General features: G+C 32.7%; 1 protein-coding gene across 1 annotated transcript in view; it reads left to right on the forward strand.

Moving 5' to 3' along the window:
- Positions 1-22230, forward strand: part of LOC111632807 (nucleoprotein TPR-like) — an 82907-nt gene that overhangs the window by 42790 nt on the left and 17887 nt on the right. The window contains exons 9-13 of the mRNA XM_023377333.1: positions 1355-1533; positions 7280-7384; positions 7569-7676; positions 9596-9735; positions 19409-19510. Of these exons, the coding sequence (XP_023233101.1) occupies positions 1355-1533; positions 7280-7384; positions 7569-7676; positions 9596-9735; positions 19409-19510 (634 nt within the window). The remainder of the gene's footprint in view (positions 1-1354; positions 1534-7279; positions 7385-7568; positions 7677-9595; positions 9736-19408; positions 19511-22230) is intronic.

Genomic DNA, 22230 nt, shown 5'->3' on the forward strand with positions numbered 1-22230 from the left:
AAAATTTTTACATGGTCTGAAAATATGTTCGATTTTCTGCAAAAACGCAAAAAACCGCATCTAAAATAGTACAGTAAAGCAGAGTTCTTTAAGATAATCCTTAACCTTGTCCCTCTCTCCTGCAGGGATAATTTCCAAAAATTTCTTCTTAGTGTGCATTCTCAAGGTGTATCCTACTAAAACGCAGTCAAAAACGCAAAAAATTGATTAAAATCATTATTGAATTTTAATAGAATAAATCTTTAGTATTCAAAAAGAATTTTTATTTAAATAACCTATAAAATAAAAAAAAATAATTGCATTATAATGGAGAATTAACTTACTTGCTTGCTTTACTTGAATTATATGGTAAATTTTAAATTTTAAAATCTAAAAAAAAACTTGTTATATATTTCAAATTCAATATTTCGAATTTTTCGAATTTTCTATTTATTGTTTTTGGGTTGTCCAAAAGATGGAAATTATTAAAATATTTATTAATTGCCAAAATGTATACTATACATGTCACTATTTACTTTCTTTGTTTATTATTTACACTTTATACCGACTAAAATTGACTCTCTCCTCCTCTTCCCTCGAGGGGGGTTGAAATTTCCAAAAATCTTTTTTAGTGTGCATTTTCATGACGTCCCCCACTAAAAATGGAAAGTTTTTCCAAATTAAGATTAATAAAATGCTACTTAAGAAGTTCAATAAGCCAAACAAAACTTAGAAATCTATCATTAATTTCTATTGCATCTACATTGGCTGCCACTCTAGATTACGATTCCCTAATTAATGAATTTGCTAAAGTTAAAGTTAGAAGGGTAAAACTGTAGTAGATTCTTGTAGTTGATACTTGATATCATTATTTTAAAATAATTTTTATTTTCAAAGTAAAAATAGTATTCGTACAATTTGTGCAGTTTTTTAAATCACAACCGAAGGTATTTTAGAGAAAAACATTTAAGGGGTGGCATTTCAAAGACTTGCATTACACTGAGAAAATTTACGGCACGGCCCTGCTGAGTTGTATTAGGAAATTTATAATAAATGCATAATGTAATTTTTGAAATATATAAGCAAATTATAAACAGTAATAATTTAGATCAGATTGTATAAATATATTTTAAAAAATACTATAAAGATATTTTCTAAACTAAATTATTTTTTAATTCATAGAATGTTAAGTAAACAATATATAATCTTTTATAACAATTATTTTTTAATGTTTTTTTTTTTTATTTGTATATAGTTAGAAATGGTATCTTGTACATTTTATATTGTGATTAATGTATTTTTAATATGTGTCTTTTGTGATAAAAAGTTTTAACAATGATTTATGTGTTATTCTTGTACATTATTAAATGCTCAGGTTTATCAGAGGAGGGTATACAGAAGTTGTTTCCTGCTGCAGCAGCTACTAGCAAGGTTCTTCATTCAGGAATGACATTAACTCAGATATATTCTGAATATATTAAATCTCAAGAAGAACTTCAACAAGAGAAAATTGAAAATCAAAGACTAACTAAGCAGTTGCAGCAAATAATTGCAGTAAGTAAATAATAATTGAAATACAGTAGATAATTTGATTAGACGTGAAAATTAATTTTATCAAAAGAACATTCACTAATTCCAACTTCCAAAACACCACAGTCCACTGCTTTATTCAGAGAATTATGGTATCCTTCATACACTGATCTTCATACACCAAGTGCTTTCAGAGCTGTGCTTCATTATCAGAGTTTATAACAAACATAAACATAAAATAAAACCAAAATGCCAGCGATAAAACAGTCTTTTCTCTCCATATCCATTCTGCATAAATTAAAAATGGAAGGAATATGGAGAGAAGATATTGTTACCTTTCTAGTTCTTTGATTTTATTTATTTTTATTATGTTTGTTATAAACCATGAAAATGGAACATAGTTCTGAAAGCACTTAGTATATGATGATCAGAAATAAATAATACCTCTCTGAATAGTGGTGGACATTGGTGTTTTTGATAATTATATCTGATTTTAGGATATCTTTTTAAATTGTGTGTATTATTTGGTTGTTTGTTTCCTATGATATGTCATTTTTTAGAATAAGAAAAAAAGAACTTCATATTTCAGAAAATATAACAGCATATTAATCAAAATAACATCCATTTGTTTCTGAAGTCTTATTCTAACATACTTCGAGTGCAAATTTAACAACAATGCCAAATCTAAATTCTAGTGAGAATAAAAACATTTATTGAAGAACAAATCTTTTTGACCTTTACAAAGGTCATCTTCAGGTTCTATGGTAGAATGCAAATCAAACAAAAACAAAATCTAAATAATGTTTGTTGTGTACGAACATTGCACGCACAGGAACATAGTAATAAGCTATAAAATAAAAATGATTACAAAAGAAAAAAACAACACATATGGCAAAGACATTATGAATAGACAAAATGTAACATAAATGGAAACAAGTTGCCAATGAATTTCAGTTCAAAGGAATCAGATCACTGAATGACCCTCACACATGGTGTGATTATAAATTGGCATAGCCATTTTAAACATACATCCCAATATAATGGTGATGAATTAAAGTTAAGTGAATTTTATCACCTGACTCGGACCCTAACAGACATGGCAATGCAGCAAACTGTGAAAAAATAATTTTTCTTTTGATTTCTTCTGGCCTTTGAATCTTTACTTTCTGAATATGCCTCATATATTATATCATAAAATATCAAAACCTATTTGTTTAAATCATTTTGGTTTATGCCTTCATCAGTTGACATCTTATAGGTTATATTTATATTATATATTTCTTACATTATCAAAACACCACAGTCCAACAGTCAATTGACATTTTATCTATACTAATATTATAAAGTGGTAAAGTTTGTAAGTTTGGATGTAGGAGGTAATCTCCGAAACTACTCATCCGATTTCAAAAATTCTTTCACAAATATTTAGAATGGACCTTCAGGGTGGACATAGGTTGTATATTATTCTGTTAAACATTCATATAAATTAAAAGATATCATCTAGGTAAGCATTATATTTTTGGTGTCAGCGGGTGGCGAGGGGCAAGACGTGTATGTTAACGAGATAGGTAACTGCACAGCGCAGTCACGTGGTCGACGAGATATGCAGTGCACATGCCCGAACTTGTGCTGAACATTTACCTATTTGTTGCCGCTTAAAATATCATCTTTTGCCCCGTATGCATTTCTATAACATTCATATAAATTAAAAGATATCATCTAACTGATACTGTTATAGTCACAAACTGAATTCCATGCTGGCAAAACTGTGGGCACAGCTAGTAGGTTATATTTATATTATATGCAGGGTTCCTACGCACCTGGAAAGTCAGGGAATTCAAAACAAAAATTTGAGTAGGAACCCTGTATATATTTTTTACATTAACATTTCAGGCCCTTTACATTTATTACTTTGATGTATTTGCATTAAAGAAAATTCACACTTTCCAGCAATGGCAACCAATAATACATGCAATAATATGAGAGTTATATTGCAGTTATGGTGGGAATTAAAGTTTTCATGAGCCTATTGGTGGTTATTGCTAGTAGTCTGGCTATGAAAATTGTTTGGGGTTTTAATAAAGTTCATCATAGCCTTAGATGGAGTGATTGATTAGTAGGTTGTCTGGTTGACATGGCCACAGGTGTCTTTCTTTCATGACTGTGGTTATTAGTTGTAGTCTCGAGTTTTTGTATTTTGTGCAATGAATAGAAGATGCATTAGAGTCTTGGTCTTCTGATTTTGGCAGGAGCAATTTCAATTTCTATTGCTGATGTTAAGGAAACTCTTGAGGTAGGAGTTGAAGTTTCCACGCTCCTTGATCATTTGAATGAAATGGGGGGTAGGAATAAAAGGCTTTATATTCCTGCTGTCGAGGATGTTTGTGAAAAATGTGTCAATCTTCCAGCTGGAGGTGCAGGAGTGAGGCCTCTAGGCTTCTGTACATTGCGGTTATTGAGCCAATTCTATCTTATAGCTTAGAAATATTGGGCATAGCAGTGAACAAAGTCTACATGAAACATAAACTACTATCTGCTCAAAGGCTCTCAGTGATATCAATCACAAAGGCCTACAAAACTGCCCCTGCAGATGCTCTGCTGGTCATAGCCAACCTCATCTCTATCGATCTGATTGCTAAGGAAAGGGTATGGAAGTTCTACCAGCTTAAGTTGGCCACTCACACTATAAGCAAACAGAGTTTTTACATTACCAAGTGCATAGGCATCCAGTCAGCTGCCACATTAATTGCCGACCACATCAAAAAACACAAACTGGACTACTCCCCACAACCTCATGCATTCCACCTGAAGACATCAATAGATACGCATATCAACTTAGAAGGTAACAACACCCCATCTGGGCTTAGCATTTACACTGATGGATCAAAGTCCAACAAAGGTGTTGGATGTTCTGTGGTGGTTATCCATAATGAGAAAAACTTATACCAGACCCAGTACAAGCTGTCAGATCACTGCACTGTCAACCAGGCAGAGTCAGTGGCCATTCTTAATGCACTCAAGTGGACACTCAATAATGCACGGCAACTCAACACAGACCGAGTCACCATATTCAGTGACAGTAGAGTAGTACTGCATCAGCTCAAGAAGTTAAATGGGAACTATCCCACGACCTACCATAGCATTAATATTATACTTCAGCTATGGCATACCATCAACATCAGCTTGGCCTGGGTAAAAGATCACTCTTGCATCCTGGGCAATGAGAGGGCTGATCTGCTGACTCGTACAGCTCCAGAGAGAAATCACTGTATTTCTTTTAGTTCTACTCCATTAACTTGGCTTCACAATCAGATCTGTGCACATACACTAAAGTGTTGGCAGAGAGGGTGGGATGTGAGCACCACAGTGAGGGAGGCTCACCCATCAGTTCACACCATATGTCCATCATCTCCGTAAGTGCAAGCAGCTGGTCTCCTCCATCACACAAATCCTCACGGGGCATGGAAATTTCCAAAGCTACTTACTTAGATTTCTAAATAAAACTGATGGGCTTTGTCCATGCCCACTTGGTGATAAGGAAGATCTGCAACACATTCTGTATCACTGTCCAAACTACTCCAGCCAGCTGCACAGTCTCATATGGGAGGTGAATTTAAATAATGAGCACTGGCCATGTGAACTTAGTGTTTTCATCAATAATGAAAACATTCACAAGACTCTAAAGCAATTCATTTGGGACATAAAAATACTGGAATGAACTGCATCGCATGTACTGTCAAGACTGCCTTTACGGAGTGGGCTTTCACCCCCCTGGGGGCTGGTTTTCTTCTAGGTTATCATATTGTTCTTTGAGTGGTCATTAGCATACACGACCTGGCAATGTCATTTGCGATGGCTTGCCCTGTTGGGCTTTGGGCACTGTCTCTGTCTTCAACTCGTGAATCATCTGTAAATATTTTGTCCACACGGCAACACTTGCACATACAAATTATGTCACAATTTCTCTATTGTATCATTGGATCTTGCAACTGTAAAGCTGATTGTCGGGACACCATTATGCAATTGTAATTGTTTCTCGACTATTGTATGTCTGTATATCTGTACAAACTTAATGTAAGTCTTTGTTTTCTAAATAAATGCGGTGCCCATGGACCTATGGTTCCTCTTTCCCCGTATCCTATCTTGCTTTGCTTCCCCTTCATCCTAAGTTCTTCATAACAAACTTTATTCCTTCTTTCCGTTTCTGGTTTCATCCTATACCACCAAGTGCGGCCCTTAACCAATTTCATACAAATTTCATACGAGTCTTTCAGTGTCTCTGGAATCCCACTCTACCTGCCATGTCTTGATTGATCCTTTCATGAGCTGATTGTTGATCTAAAAGGATGGATGGTAGTACAGGAATAGTTTTCGGTCCTATTGGGATCTTTCTTTGCTAAGAAGTCTGCTCTGTCATTGCAGATATTGTTGGAATGTCCTTTAACCCAGAAGAAATGAATACAGAGGATATTCTAAATTTGACAGAGTCAGTGATAATAGGGAATTTTAGGTACATTTTCCTCAATTGGTGGAGTGCAACCCAGCTGTCCAAAATTATCAAAACACTTACTAAAACACCTTTTCTTGCAGCCAAAGTTTATAAGAGAAACTTTCTAACGTTTTCGGTCTTGTTAAAAGACCTTTTTCAAGAAAAATAAATCAAATAAAACAACAAATTGTAAATCGAACGCTTAGTACAACTAACACGTTTTTTGAATATTTTCGAACTAGCTTATAATCCGTTGCAAATGACGTCATTGTGAACTTAGCAACGGAAATATAAAAAAGATTACATAAATATCTAAATATAAATACATATAGTTACCATCTCCCTACATCATTCAAAAATACATAGCCTAAGATACATAGTAAGTACTTCCCTCAATTATTAAGTTTATATTAAGCTAGAGGACCATGCTGCCGATATTTTTGTCGATTCCCGAAAGTTGACTGCAAGGCCTTTATGCTTTGCCTTACAAATCTGCCAGGCTTCCGCGTAATGCCGGTGTTTCCTGTCGCGGACTATCTGCATTAGTCTTGCTTGGTCCCATTCAACTTTGACATCTTGCTGGTCCGCTAGAACATAGGGGGCTAGCGCAGTGCAAGGTTGTTTTTTTCTCATATTTGCTTGATGTTCTGCTAACCTGTCTTTGATACATCTTCCTGTTGCCCCTACATACAAGTTAGAAAGTTTCTCTTATAAACTTCGGCTGCAAGAAAAGGTGTTTTAGTAAGTGTTTTGATATTACAGTATGCAGTCTCGAACGATTTGTCCAAAATTATATTTATTATCCTGCTCATTAAGGCCTGACAGGTGGAGTGAACAAATTTCAGGGCCTTCAAGATGGCTAGTGACTTGGCCTGATTTGTTGGTACAGTGGTTGTGGTGTTTGTAAGTGCTTTGATTAAATATTATTTTCCTATCATCTGCAACCACAAAGGAACATCCCACTCCATTGTTTGACTTAGACCCTGTCTGTCTGTGTATATATATTGAAGCCTGCCTTTGTGTCAATAGTCTCAGTTAATTTTGTCAGACAGTATATGTTATGTTTGTTTATGGTTTCTTCAAATGAAACAATAGTACTTTGAGAACTTTTTTACATCTTCAACTCTTTTATTATAAAAAAGATGATAATTTTATAAATTTCCTACATTTATTCTATTGAGAAATATTTTAATTATGATAATGTTTACATTTAAATACACACATATTTTCTACTTAAAGATATTGAATGAGTTAATATAATTGAAGTTTTTATAATTTTAGGAGATTGAAGAAAAAACGCCTCTAGTTAATCAACGATTTACAGAATATCAAAAAGCTTTAGAAACAATTTCTTGCCTTAGAAACCAATTGGCTAATTCTCTCACGGTAAATTTTAATGAAGATTATTTCAATTATTAGTATATCATAATTAATTGATTAGTAGATACTTTGTAACTTTTTGATTAAAAATGATTTTTTGACATTTTGAGAACTTGTTTAACATATAAAAATTATATTTATTTTATTTTAATAATAAAGCTGTAAGTATAATTGGCATTATTTATTTTAGGATCAAGAATGTTTACAATCAGAAAGAGATGATGCAAAAAGAATTAGTTCACAGTTACAAAATGAGAACAAAAGATTAAGACAACAACTCTCAGATGTTTCTCAACAGGTACTATGTTAGATTTATCCTATAAATGAAGTATTTTAAAATGTAAAAACATCATTTAAGATCCTTTGAAAGGATAAGTGATGAAGAGTAAGTTGTTAATCAAATTAATAGAAGAAAACTGAAATTCATGCTACTATATAGTCTGTTTCAAAATTATAAACACACCCAACTTTTTTCAATAACAAAAACATTAACAATAGTAATGTATTTATTACATTAGTATGTTGTTTACAACATCAATTTAAACATTATTTTGAAATTTTTAGAGCTATCTGACAATTACAAAAAAAATTATCACAGATTTTTAATTGTTTCAAAAGTATAAACACAGATGCATAAAAAATGATTTGTGATGTTTCAATATTTTGTAGGTCCACCATTTGATTTAATTAATTCAAATACTCTGTCAGGCATATATTTTATTAGTTTTTGAAGTTTTTCTTGTTCAATTTTCTAACAATCCATGATAGCTAATTTCAGTGCATTTACAGTATTGTATTGTCTGTTTTGGCTATAAACAAGATGACTCATATTGTCCCAAACATTGAGTTCATATCAGGGCTCCATGATGGCCAATCAATTGCATTAATTTTTTCCAACAAACCAATTTTTCATTGACTTTGATGTATGAATGACAGCATTATCCTGTTGGAATTGCTAGTTTTTTCACCCAATAAGTGATCCAAAAGTTATTAAATTTTGATACAACAGTTCTTTTTACTTTTCTGAATTCATTCTATCTTCTATAAATAGAATGTCTGTTTTACACTTCATCCAAATTCTGCCCACACATCATCATTTCTCACAGCCCCCTTTGCTGTCTGCTTATTCTGATTTCGTTCTTCTCAAATCATGCCAGTAGTAACTATAACTGTCAGGTCCATCCACATTCCATTTTTTTTTTTTAATCTGAAAAGACTGTTTGTTTCCACTTCTCTTTCCATGTCATCTTGTCTTTGGCCCACTTTAATCTAGCTGTTATGTGCAATTGTGTTAATTTCGATTTGGCAGCCATTTTTGTAAATTTGGCATTTTTATGATTATGCATACATCTCCATACAGTTGCTGGTGAAACTGCAATTGGCAATGTTGATGCTGATTCTCTGACAGACAACTTGTTGACCGTCAGTAGCCAAAAAACTTTTCTTTCATTTCTAAGTGTAATGAGTTTAAGCCTTCCACAAAGCTTATTTCTGCCATAATTTTTATCCTGAGTTAACATATTTCTCACAGCTCATGTAAATTGATTTACAGCTGCTGAAATTTGTCTTAGAGATTGTCCTTCTCCTTTTAGTTGGTAAATTTTACATATTTATAACTCTGTTAGTGTTTTTCCAAGAGGCGTTGTTTTAAATCACAAAAAAATGTTTAAAATTGGTGCTACATTTGTAATAATGAATGATACTACTCTCTGGTAATAACTAATTAAACCAATAATCAATAAAAAGAATTATCATACTAATTTTATTTACGGTACCTGTGTTTATACTTTTGAACAATTAAAAATTGAAAATCTGTGATAATTTTTATTGTAATTGTCAGATAGCTCTAAAAATTTCAGAAAATGTTTAAATTGATGTTATAAACAACATTCTAATGTAATAAATACATTACCATTGTTAATGTTTTTGTTATTGAAAAAAGTTGGGTGTGTTTATAATTTTGAAATGGACTATAATGTGTATTGAAAAAATAACAAAAATTTTTTGCACAAAACATTTTATGATATAAGAGATGCAGTATTTTTTACTTAGTACAATATTATTTTATATGAGTGCACATTCTTTTAACTGTTGATAGTAGGATGAAAATTACTGTACATGAAGAGAAAAAATATTGTTTGTTGATTTTTCAAGAAACTTTTCACAATGAGTTATCTGATTTAAACAAAATTTATTTTAAATGCAAATTATTTTCAGGTGTGTGTTCTATTGAAAGAAGTTGAAGAAGCCAGGGCAGGACATGCAAGTTCTCGATCACTCACTGAAGAAGAAATTGTTTCTTCCACTGATGAAACAACTGCTGATAAAGTTATCTCCAAGCATTTAGTGACATTTAGGTACATTAATTTAAAAATTTTTGATATTTTGGAAAACAGAAATAATCAATAAATCTGGTAGCTGATTTTCTCTTACAACAAATTAGTTCATTGGCAGTGTAGAAAGATATTTCAAGAGTTTTTGGCTATAGGCATGTAGATAGTCAACACTCAGCACATAGCATTTCCATGACTGTTTCAATATAGAAAAGTATTTGTTATATAATTATTTAAACAATTGACACTGAAAATGAAGTAACAATGGCTTGATTTTAGGAACTAAAATTTGTTTCCAAATGACAGGAAGATCTCCCCTTGTCTTTTTCAGAAGGGACAACAGGAATTATGGTGGACACTTGAAAAATGTATGTCTCAATTCTGTTTTAAATTTATGGTCTACTCACAATTGAAAAAGTTTATTTAATGGAATTAGATTTTCCATTATTAAATGGAATTTTTGTTCACTCAGACAGAAGGTTTCAAGAAAGTTTGTTTAACAAAGAAAATAATAGAACATTACACTCAACTTTTATTAAATTGTCTAATTAAAACTTAATATCATATAATCTTAGAATAAACAGAACACCTTGTAATTCCAGCAGTAAATTTAATAAATCAAAACATTTTCAACCTTATATTATAAGCTTGCCTCAGTGAAGTACATGAATTTAAAATAAAATGAACAAACAAAAGCAAATTGAATTTGTGACTGGAGGGTCAGCATTTGTTCGATGCCCTGTCAGGAATGACACCACTGTGTTGGTGGTGTCCCAATGGACATGGAAGGCGCTACGGCAAATCAGTTTGGATTAGAAAGTAAGTCATGCGAGCAGCTGCATGAGTGAGCGATCGGATTCGGGATGGAGACTGCGAGATAGTGAGCAGGAAGTGACTCATGTAGTGACTAGGTTAACAAAACAACCGTTTATTTGTAAAGGAATATAAATTTTAAATTGTTAAATGAGTTATAATAAATCAAACTAAAATAGTTCTAGATATCTCCACGTTTCTCAAGAGAGAGAGTTTACATGAGGTTCATGTGGTGATAAATAGCTGTAGTTGAAGGATTTGGTTGTAGACTTGATGCCGGAGAGGATTTGGTCTACTCCTTAGAAAGATTGAATAAATGCAAAGGTTTGCATGTCAGAACAGTTTTGGATAAGATGTATTCCAGGAGTAGATTTTAGAATTATTTCGGGTTGATGACAAAGTTATTCCATTTCGGAGGCACAAATGTTTCCGGTCCTAGTTGATAGGGTAATTTGTTTTGGAGCACAGATTATCAGTTGAGGAACTGGTGACAACTGCCTAAACTTGCAGTTCCTTGCTATATCGAACTGATGAAATGTAGACAATATGTCGGAAGATTTTGACGTCTTTATTGCTGAGAATTTAACAAAATATATATAAATGGTTTGCTGTATATTAGTTAATATGACGATTTTTGTCTCTGTAATTCAAAATTATTCTTCGTAGACAAATCTCACAGCAATCTTATTGGCAAATTTAATTTATTTTGTAAAGACTACATTAAATGCATTTCGGGCTGGTCTAATATTTTCCAGTCCCTCTTCAGTGAATAACCGCTGGTGGTAATTACAATGATATTTCCATGGGAAGGGGTGGTAAACTTTGCACATATTTGTAGGAATCAAGTTTAAGAAACTTTTCCACACATGTGTATAATAAACATACTAAAACCAACCAATTATTAAAATATTCTTTGACAAACAATTGTATAGATAACTCCAAAGATTTTTTAACATGATTAGCATCCGTATACAATCAACACTTCACAACAGTAATGTTGTGAAGCGGTTATTCACTGAAGAGGGACTGGAAAATATTAGACCAGCCCGAAATGCATTTAATGTAGTCTTTACAAAATAAATTAAATTTGCCAATAAGACTGCTGTGAGATTTGTGTACGAAGAATAATTTTGAATTACAGAGACAAAAATCGTCATATTAAAATTAGAGAATTTAACAAATGATTTACTCCCAGGTGTGAAAGTTGACAGTTATCAGACAAAATTTTATTATCAAGATGTTATGTTATGATTTAGTTATATAAATAAATTACATAGTGCAGAGTCTCACATCACCCCAGTCTTTCCACAATCGTGCTTTTTCTGAGTGGGCAAGATCAATTTTAATTTAGTTATACAATGATATGAAAATCATTGGCCATCAGCACTCTGTCTCTCTCTCTCTCTCTCTAGGATAATATAGAAACAAATATATATATATATATATATTGTTATCCAATATATATATATATATATATATACTGACTAGTAAACAAAGATTTATCACATAAAACCACATATAATGGTTTTTCTCTGAGATGCGTAGTGTTTACAGATAGGATTTCCTACTCTCTTTCTTTCTCTGTTACACGGTCAAAACAAAACCACAATGACACAAGAATTATACATGGGAATAATTGTTTATTATTATTATAAGATAGATTTTTTTTTATGGGTTACATAAGGTAAATATTATGATGCACAAAAGTAGATTACATTGGTGATATGATGATGATATTTTGATATTATAGATATTATGTGTATAAATGTTAGTGAGTTAAGCAGATAGGAACTTTAAGGATGATGGTTACAGCTATGACAAGGGCAGAAATGGATTTTTACCTTTTTCCTTTTTGACTAGATTTTACTTCTTTCCTCCATTGGAGGGCCAGCTCATTGAAGAAGAGATAAATTTGGGAATTTGACTTTGTCGAGGAGGCTTGGGGATCCAAGATTGTTCTTCCACCAGTCCTTGGCTTCTCAAAGTATAAGAATGTGAGGGAGTTGGTTCACTTTGTTCTTCCTCGATGAAGGGTTCTACTGCTTCGTCCTCTCCACCTTCAGATTCATCTTCAGATTGTTATGGAATTTTGGTTAGAATGAATTCGTCCCATGGATCCACAGTAACTGATGTATCTAGTGATAATAATTTGGGTTTCATAGATGTTGGAGTAGTAGGTAGATCTAGAATCTTTGTCTTCTCAACTTCCTGTCGAGTTGTGCAATGTTTTAAGTGATTAGCGTGAACTTGGAGTCACTTTTTCGTTTGAATATTTTCAATTATAAATGTGATGGGGCTCAATTCCATTATAATTCGGATGGGACCTGACCATCTTGGTTCTAGTTTTCTCTTTAGACCCTGGGATACAACTACCTCATTAAGGAAAACACGGTCGCCTACATGATAGATAGGTAGTTTATGAGTGCGGCGATGTTGTCTTTGGTGTTCTCTAGCGGCTTGCTCTGCGTGTTATTGCGCTATTTGGTGTGCATTAGCCATTCAAAGGTGTAGCTCCGATGCAAAGTTATCATCTATATCGTATCTAGTCTGGGTAGGATGTGTAAGAAGGTCAAATGGGTAAGTTGGGTCTCTTCCATACAGTAAGGGAAATGGGCTATTATTTGTAGAAGCATGAATAGTGGTATTATATGCAAATAATGTGTAAGGGATCCATTCATCCCAGTCTCGTTGATCTTCGGCAACATAGTGCAATATAATGTCAATGATAGTTTTGTTAAATCTTTAGACTATCCCATTACAGGTAGAATGATATGCAGTCATAAGGAGTCTCTTAATATGAAATAGTTTGCATACCTCCTTAACCAATGTTGAAATTTTTCTTTGTTGTCCCATGTTGAATTTTTGTCAATTTTAAGCCTAACGAAATGTTTTTTTAAAATAATAATCATGGCAACTGTATTGTTAAAAATTATTTTTTTTATTTTTCACAAATAAAATAGATATATTAATAAATATAAAAACAAAAAAAAAAGACATTTTCAAAATTTGTTTTAATATAAAAATTATGACGTATAGCGACATCTAGTATAAAAAATGTTCCGATGCAGAAATGAATATATTCAGGGTCAACAAACAGGGTAGGTCAAATGAGGTCAACATGAAAATATTCGTGAACAACATGGGACAGGTTAAACATTTTGGAGATTAGATTTGGAGCCTGATCCATAAGAAGTTGGATAGGAGTTGAATGTCTTAAGACAATGTTGGTAACAAAGCAATGGTTTTACTATGAATGTTAGGTAAAAGTATAGCTTCGGCATATCAGCTAAAATGGTTGATAAAGACCAATATATATTTATTTCTGTTGTGATAGGTAACAGACCTACAATGTCCACAGCCAGTTTGTTCGAATAGATGTGTCAGGGGAGGAAATAATTGTAGTTCAGTCAGCTTTGATTTGTGTATCCTTTCTCTTTTGTAGGGTGCATTGTTGACAATCTTGACAATAGTTTTTTTATCTTTTTTCATGGTTTGCCAAAAAAATAACAATCGAAGTTTCTGTTGCATCTTTTGTGCTCCTAAATGACCTCCGACAGGAGCATCATGATAAGTACGTAATATATAGGCGGTATAACTAATTGTTGTAAGGGTTCTCTCTGATTGGTAGGTTATAAATGATAGAAGGCTTCTTCCTCATCTAAAAAAAAATTTTCTAGAGTTTGGAATCTAGGGTGGTTTCATCTTTGAGCTTCTGAATTATGGGATTCCATCTGATATTTGTCTCTGTAATTCTCTGATTTGGGCCTTTGAATAAATGGATTTAAGTTCCTCGGCCTCCACGATTTGTCAGATAGGGATATGACTTAGCATGTCTGCATTTTTGTGGCAATTTCCTGCTTTATGTTTTACTTCAAAATCAAATTCTTGTAAAAATATAATCCAATGGTGATTCGACAATTTGTACTAGAGTCCTTGTTGCTCATGAGCCACCTTAAGGGGTGATGATTGATGATAATAGTAAACCTACTTCCATATAAATATGGTTTAAAATATTTGGTGGCCTAGACAATTGCTAGGCACTCCTTAGTGATTCTATAGTTTTTTTTCAAGTTTTCGTAGCATGCAACTTGCATAAGCAATTGGCATTTCATCTCTTTCGTCTTCTTGCGATAATATTGTGCCTATAGCTTCATTAGAGGAGTCTGTAGCCAAAGTAAAAGAGAAATCTGGTGACTTTAAAAGTGGAGCAGAAGTAACTATTTCCTTCAGTCTCTCAAAGCTATGTTCTTGTTCTTCTCCCCACTGGAATTGGGTGTCATTTTTCAATAGGCCAGCTAATGGTTTTGCAATATCCACATAAGATTTGATGTGATGCCGATAATATATGGTTAGTCCTAAGAAGGATTTGATATCATGTTTATTTGTTGGTCTGCGAAAGGTCAATACGCATTTGATTTTGTCTGGATCTAGCCTTATCCCTTTGTCAGAAACGTTGTGCCCCAAAACTTTGATTTGACGTTGCAAGAAATGACATTTTTTTGGTTTTAATTTTAAGCCAGTTGCATTGAAAAAATTTGTTCTAACTGTGTCAGATGACTTTGAAAGTTGGGACTATAGGTCAAAATATCATCCATGTAGATTAGACAAGTTTTTCCTTTTAACCCATGAAGGATAAAATCTGCGGCCCATTGCCAAGATGCTGGGCTCTGCAAAGACTCATCGGCATACAATTCCACTGATAGTGACCATCAGGGCTAGAAAATGTTGACTTCTCTTTATCTCTCAAGGCTAGTTGCCAAAATCCTGATAGTGTGTCCATTGTTGAAAAGTATTTAGACTGTTCCATCAAACTGAGCACTTCTTGAACTAAAGGTAAGGGATAAGTGTCCGTTTTAATGATTTTATTTAATTTTCTGTAATCAATAACAAGGCGCCACAATCCAGAATCTTTCTTCTAGACCAATAATGCAGGAGCTGACCATGGTGACTTAGAATGTGTTATTATCCCATTATCTAATAACTCATCAATAATCTTGTTCATTTGTTCTCTCTGAGCATAGGGTATCCGATATGGAGGGTTGATATATGGGAGAAGCATCTCTGGTATTTATTTTGTGTTCTACTATGTGGCAATGTCCCAAGTCATAATTGTGAGTTGCAAAAACATGTTTGTATCTATACAGTAGGCCTAATATAGGTTGCTTTTTTTCCCTTTTCCATTATGGGACCAATCGAACAGCTGACTAAATTCATCCTTGGTAAGATTCCGAGTAGATGGTTGATTGATAGATTTCATATTTGTGGGAGTTTTGTCTTGTGCAGCCCCAAAAAGATTCCTACACATTTGCCCTTTGGTAGTTTCCTAGGTTGGGTGAAGAGGTTTGTTATGTGGATAGGCACTTGTCCTCGCTTCTTAGTTTTTGCTAGGATATCTGCCCCTACAAAACCCCTCTTGCTTAAGTATTCCTGCTTCTGTAATTCCAAGTTTGCCCTTCTGCTTTATTCCTTTCCAGTGATTTTTGCCATAGTAATTATTTCTGTTCTTGGGGGTAGATTACAATCTGCCAACAAAATTACATCTAGAGTTTGTTCTCAAGGTATATTTTTAGGTGAGTAGCTTTGGTCATAGGATGGTTGGGAGTAGGGTAGGCATTAGATTTTATATATGTTCATCTACAATCTTGTTTTCTATACACCTGTGCCAATTTTGTTTTTTCCTTTAATTCAGGGCCCGTTTGGAAGTGGATCTCCTCTCCCTCTAGGAGAATTAATTTTTTCCTTGCTAAATAAATCGTTAACCTCTGTGCTTTAATGATATCTCTCCCAAGGAGTCTGTCAAATGGTTTGGTAATTTGATCATCCACTACATAACAAGAATAGGAGAACCGCAAGAGTCTGATAACAAAGCGGAACTCCATGGCTCCATATGTTTTTATTCCATGGCCTGTAACACTCCAGAACAGTACCTTTCCTTTTCTCCTATTTAATTTTATTTGAGCTACTCTTTGAGCCGAAGATCCGGATAGAAGCGTTACTTTAGAGCCAGTATCTATGGGCAGTCAAGCTGAATAGCTGTTAATCCTACAAGATAAACTCTGTTTAGAATTGCAGCCTAGTGTTCTAATTCCTCCTCAGTTTAGAATATTAAATGTGCTTTATTTCTTGCTTAGTGCATGTCTGTCGTGATCAGAGATCAGAAGTGATTATTCTCTCTATATGGTTGAGAGTAATCCAATCATGGATAGCAGGGGAAACCTGCAGTTTCTCTTAGGGGGCTCTTTCTAAGTCTTCGCCAATGTATTTTATTAATTCACTCATATGCCTGTCTCTTATGCGGTATGGAATTTGTCCGCATTTGTAAGTTTTTTTGTCTTCTAGTTATATTAGATATATTCCTCGTTCCATATCAAGGAGTATACATAGATTCTTGGAGGTCTTGGTTCTCGATCCTCGCTCTACCAAAAGATGTATCTCGGGTGCCTTGGGAGTTGTCACTTAGTCTTCCTCAGGGTTGATATCGTGATCATGAATTTAGATATTCTCAAGGACGCCACAATGACGGGGTCTACATCGAGGATGTCTTCATCTACATTCTTGGGCTCCTAGTTGCTTTAGTTGCTCCTGGATTTTCGTTAAAGTTTCCTCTAATCGACTGTGGTGTGTTGCATTAGATTCTTATTTGTTATCACTAGGGTTATTTATAGTTCTTACTATCACTCAATATTTCCCTATTAGTTGATCTATAGTTTCTTCACTAATTGCTGCTCGCCCTATCGAAGGTATCAGGTTCCCGTGACATTACCTGTTGCTTTATCTGGTCATTGAGCCCACTAAGAAATTGCACCCTCAATCATTTGTCTCTCTCTTTTTGTTGGCACCTTTTAATAACTTCCTCCTCCTGGGCATCCTGGCTAGTTTGTTCTATAATCATTTCCAATCTAGGGTCTGTAATTGTACAGCATAGGTTTGTACGTCCTTGTCCCGCACTTGAATGCAGGCATGAAATTTTTGCAGCCATAAACAAAAAGGTTCTTTTTCAGATCTCTTAATCAAACTTGTTGTATGTTTTGACTTCTTTTATCCTTGCATTCTTCCATGCAAAATCTCTAGCTATACCCATCAATTTTAGTTTGGCAACTCCTAAACACTACGCCTTCGCCCAATTGGTTAACTTAGCTATTTCACCTAGCAATTCAAAGAAATCAGTGACCTTAAGGCCATCAGCATTCCCTGCAAAGGGGGGGTATTAAAGGAAACATGCCCCAAGTCTGCATAATGCAGCACTTCCTGCTGTCTCTCCACGTGCATGTCCTTCGCTTCTAGCCTCCATCCTCTAGATTTGATTATGATTAGTTATTAAATAAATTACGTAGTGCAGTGTCTTACAAATTCAATGAAAATAATTTTAAAATTAAATAGCATTCTGAAGAAAACACTCACATAGAAATTAAAATTAACAAATTAATTAAATGTACAAATGAACAAAATGGTATGAAAGTAATAAAAATAGAGATTAATATAAACAAAAACCAAAATTACATTGTATAACTGGACTTCCATGCTGTAGGCAAGGTGTCAGAATCCCTATGATTGATACAAAGTCGTTTTTAGTTGGTTTTAAAAATTTCTAACGGTTCTAGGAACTTAATAGTAGTAGGATTTCTAGCAGGTTTAATGATTCTGACCTCTTCCCATTCTATTCTTATATCTCGTTCAGCAGCATAAGCTGCTAATGCAACAGTGTTGAGATGCTTTTCAACAGTGTATTTATGCTCCTTAATCCTTTGTGACAAAGTACATCTGGTAATTCCCACATATGTTAGATTTGTATCAAAACACTTCTTGTTTATATTAATCCCTCTTATTTGCATGTTTAATTAATTTGTTAATTTTAATTTCTTTGTGAGTGCTTTCTTCAGAACACTTTATTTTTTAAATTATTTCCATTGCATTCAATTTGCTTTTGTTTGTTCATTTTATTTTAAATAAGTGTACTTCACTGAGGCAGGCTTGTGATATTAGGTTGAAAATGTTTTGATTTATTAAATTTACTGCTGGAGTTACAAGGTGTTCTATTTATTCTGTTTCTTACTCTCCAGTCAGATCTTATTTATTTATATAATCTTATTAAACTTGTAAAATTTATTAAAGATAAATTTTGCAAATTTTAAAAATTATTAATAAACTGGAAAAAATTCAATCAGAAATTAATATTTTTGTTATACAATCAAAATTATTAAAATAAAAATTGAAAAATTGTAAGAAGTACAGTTTAAATTATATTTATTATCATCATTTTCACTTCTATCTGAATTTTTAGAGTAGTTCATTAACACCTGCCTTTGAATTGATGATGTGAATGGTAATTGTGAGGGATTTGGAAAGAATTAAAATATTTTGAAAACAAATTTTTATCAATATGTATTAAATTATTAGAAGTTCTTTCAAATTAATAATTTTGCTTAACTAGCACATTACTGTATTTTTGAGTTTTGATGTCATTATTTCAGTTATTTTATTTATTCACAGGAAAACATTGCTATAGCTTATTCTTCAGTTTTATTTCATATGCCTACTACCTAATAATTACATCTATTTGCTATGTATAGGCTTGTTTTTCAAACACTAAAAGCAAGACCTCATTTTATGAGATAACTCATAAGCAGAAACCAGTAACAGATTGCCAACTATGAGTTAACCTGTATTTGGAAGGCAATATGAAAAGTAACAAGAATGCATAAGTAATTATGTATTCTGAAAATGTCAATATGTATCCAAATAGTTTGAGATATGTTGTTATATTACTTTAGCTTCTGTTTAATTTATTTTTTCTTGTACTTGTTTATTTTTTAATTTAAAGATTATTTATTTATTATTTGGGATTATTATTTTATATTTATAAACATAAATGATTTATTTCCAGAGATATAGAAGAGTTGCAGACTAAAAATCAGCAACTTTTGGCTGTTGTCAGAGAATTGAGTGAAAATCAAGAAGAAAAAGAAATGAAAGCAGTTGAAGATAAGTAAGTTATTCAACATCATTTTATTGCAATGATTAAAATACTTAATTTTTACATTTTTGAAATATATTGTAACATCAAATATGGATAATACAGGGTCTTCTCAAAATACCTCTGTGATTTCAAAAATTTATATTATTCTCAATAAGTGAGATATTAGAACTGAACATTTGTCCTCAGTTTTTTGGGGCACATGGCATTCAGTAAAAATAGATGTACTGTGGTATCAGTATCATGGCAATCATCTACCAGAAAGATTTGTGATTTAGTTCATCAAAAGCAAAGCTGCTGTTACTGTTCAATGAAATTTTTGTTATGATTATTGTAGTAGGGCACCTTTCAATAAGAGTATTCGTCAGTACAAAATTCTGAAAAAAAAAAACTTGAAAGTATATACTTTCATTTCATCTTGTAATTCAAATGAAATTTCTTATTTATCATTTATTAAATTGTGTATGAAATATCAGAGTTATTTTGTGAAGATTGTGTGCGTGTGTGTTTATTTACATTCATGTATATGTAGGATTTAACCAATTCAATGTTGAAATTTGTTGCCTGTGACGCAATGATGAATTTTTATGGATGTCAAGCCAAAAATTTTTTTTTTCTTTTTTTTAAAATAAGAATCGTGTTTACTGTATCGTAAAAAATTATTTTTTTATTTTCACAAGCAAAATAAATATATTGAATAATATAGAAACAAAAAAAAAATTATACTTTAAAAGTTCATTTTAATATAAAAATTGTGATGCATAGCGACATCTAGTATCAAAAATGTTCCGATGTAAACACGAAAATATTCTGGATTGCCCACGTAGGTGTGAGGGCCAGGATTTAAGAATGTTGAGATTCGAATATTTTTATTCATTTTCATCTACTGTTTTTGTTTCAAAACCAAAATGATTTTATAAAAGTTAGGATTAACTCAAAAAGAGAAAAACAACCAACAAATTTTCTCCAAAAAATCGATCATAAAACTCAATTCCCACGAAAATACTTCCTTGTAGAAGATGAGTTAACTGTTGTGTCATAATTTTGTCACTTCACCCACCATTGGTCAAAGAAGATCATCACCTGTGACATACATGGGGAAATCTCAAAAAGAGAGCCCCCATATAAAAGGCAAGTGCGATGACGACACACAGGGGAACGTTATTCTTCTGTACTGTGTGTGTGTGTGGATTTCCCTGCTTCTCGTTGCCGCTGTCTTCGATAGACTTTCGATTCTGAACTTGATTACGAACACTGGGAATAACAAGAATTCAGATATCACCTAGACATCAACGTTTACAACTAGAGGTATTTATCTTACTCACAATGATATGTAAGCTCTCTCTCTCGAATACTTTCGAAACACGGTTAGGATCGCGACTACTATCTATTGTCAGCTACCTTTTCCGAATGGAATTACCTATACGGAATGTTAACCTGGAGAGAGATATGTGATCTCAAACCCTGAATAATCTATAACCATGTAAATACGTTCTACAATAAATGGGTATATTGTTAATGAAATTGGATTGGTGTGCATTTCTTCCTATATTATCACCTCCATTCTGAACCGGAAATCATGAACGAGATCGCTCTTGTTAAATTGACTTCACTTAAAAGCATATCTATCTGCCGATAAATTGATAGATTGGTGTCAGATCCTGACATGAAATAATGATCCTTAACTCTATAACCCTTCCGCTCGACAGAACCCATCCTTTATCCTTTGAACAAGAGAGACCAGACCTCAAGGTCTTGAATCGATTAAGAGGTAGGAGAGTCCAGAACTCGTAACATCCTATCCCCAATTAGTCTCACATAGGTCATTGAAGTCAACATGAATATTTTTGGGAACAACATAGGACAGATTAAAAAAAAATTGGCATTACATTTAACAACAGAATTATGGAAAACAGCTTCATGTGAAAAAATTAACAATGGAATGGATTTAATGTTATTTGTGGTTTTTAATTATATTAATTTTAATTTTATTAATACAGTACTTTCATGTAGAATAGTTCAAAGGATGATGAGGATCTTAACATTTGTGAAAATGAGCATTTACACAATGTGATATGTTGCTGATATCTTATGTTTTAATATGTTATTAAATTTATAAAATTAAGAATAGTATGCAAGAATATTATACTTCTAATTTTAGAAATTACAGGATGTATATTTAATGTGAAATTTTGCAATGTCCTATTTTACAGTTAATAAGAAAACAATTATTTTAATAATATTTTTTGGACACTTTTAGTACATTTTATTTACAGCTTTAAGAATTCACTTATTTTAAGAATAAATTGAAAATCTTTTAAAATTTTGTTATTTGGATAATGAATGTAGAAAAAATTTAAAAGTTTATTGTATAGGTAATTTGTGTGTGATAATCAAAAATCACTAAAATAAATTTAGAATTTCAGAATATTTTACTTAAAAAATATTCAGAAACTGGCAGTGAAGTAATTGGCAAAAAATATCATAATTAGTAATATGTTGATTAAGGAAATGAGAGACAAAAGCCAAACACATCTCGACCTAAAATGCCTACTTATAAACTTACGGTATATGAATTAAGACATTTGTCATAATATGTAGAGAAATAACAGTCCTGATATTATTCAATGTGGCTTGAGTTACAGGAGAGCAACATCATAACAGTGAAATATTATTGTGTTCAAATTATCTTAATGTATTAAAGTATGATCATGATTTTTTGACAAGATTCT

The sequence above is a fragment of the Centruroides sculpturatus genome, unplaced genomic scaffold, assembly GCF_000671375.1.
Source record: "Centruroides sculpturatus isolate CEXI.00-Female unplaced genomic scaffold, Cexi_2.0 scaffold777, whole genome shotgun sequence".
Lineage (NCBI taxonomy): Eukaryota > Metazoa > Arthropoda > Arachnida > Scorpiones > Buthidae > Centruroides > Centruroides sculpturatus.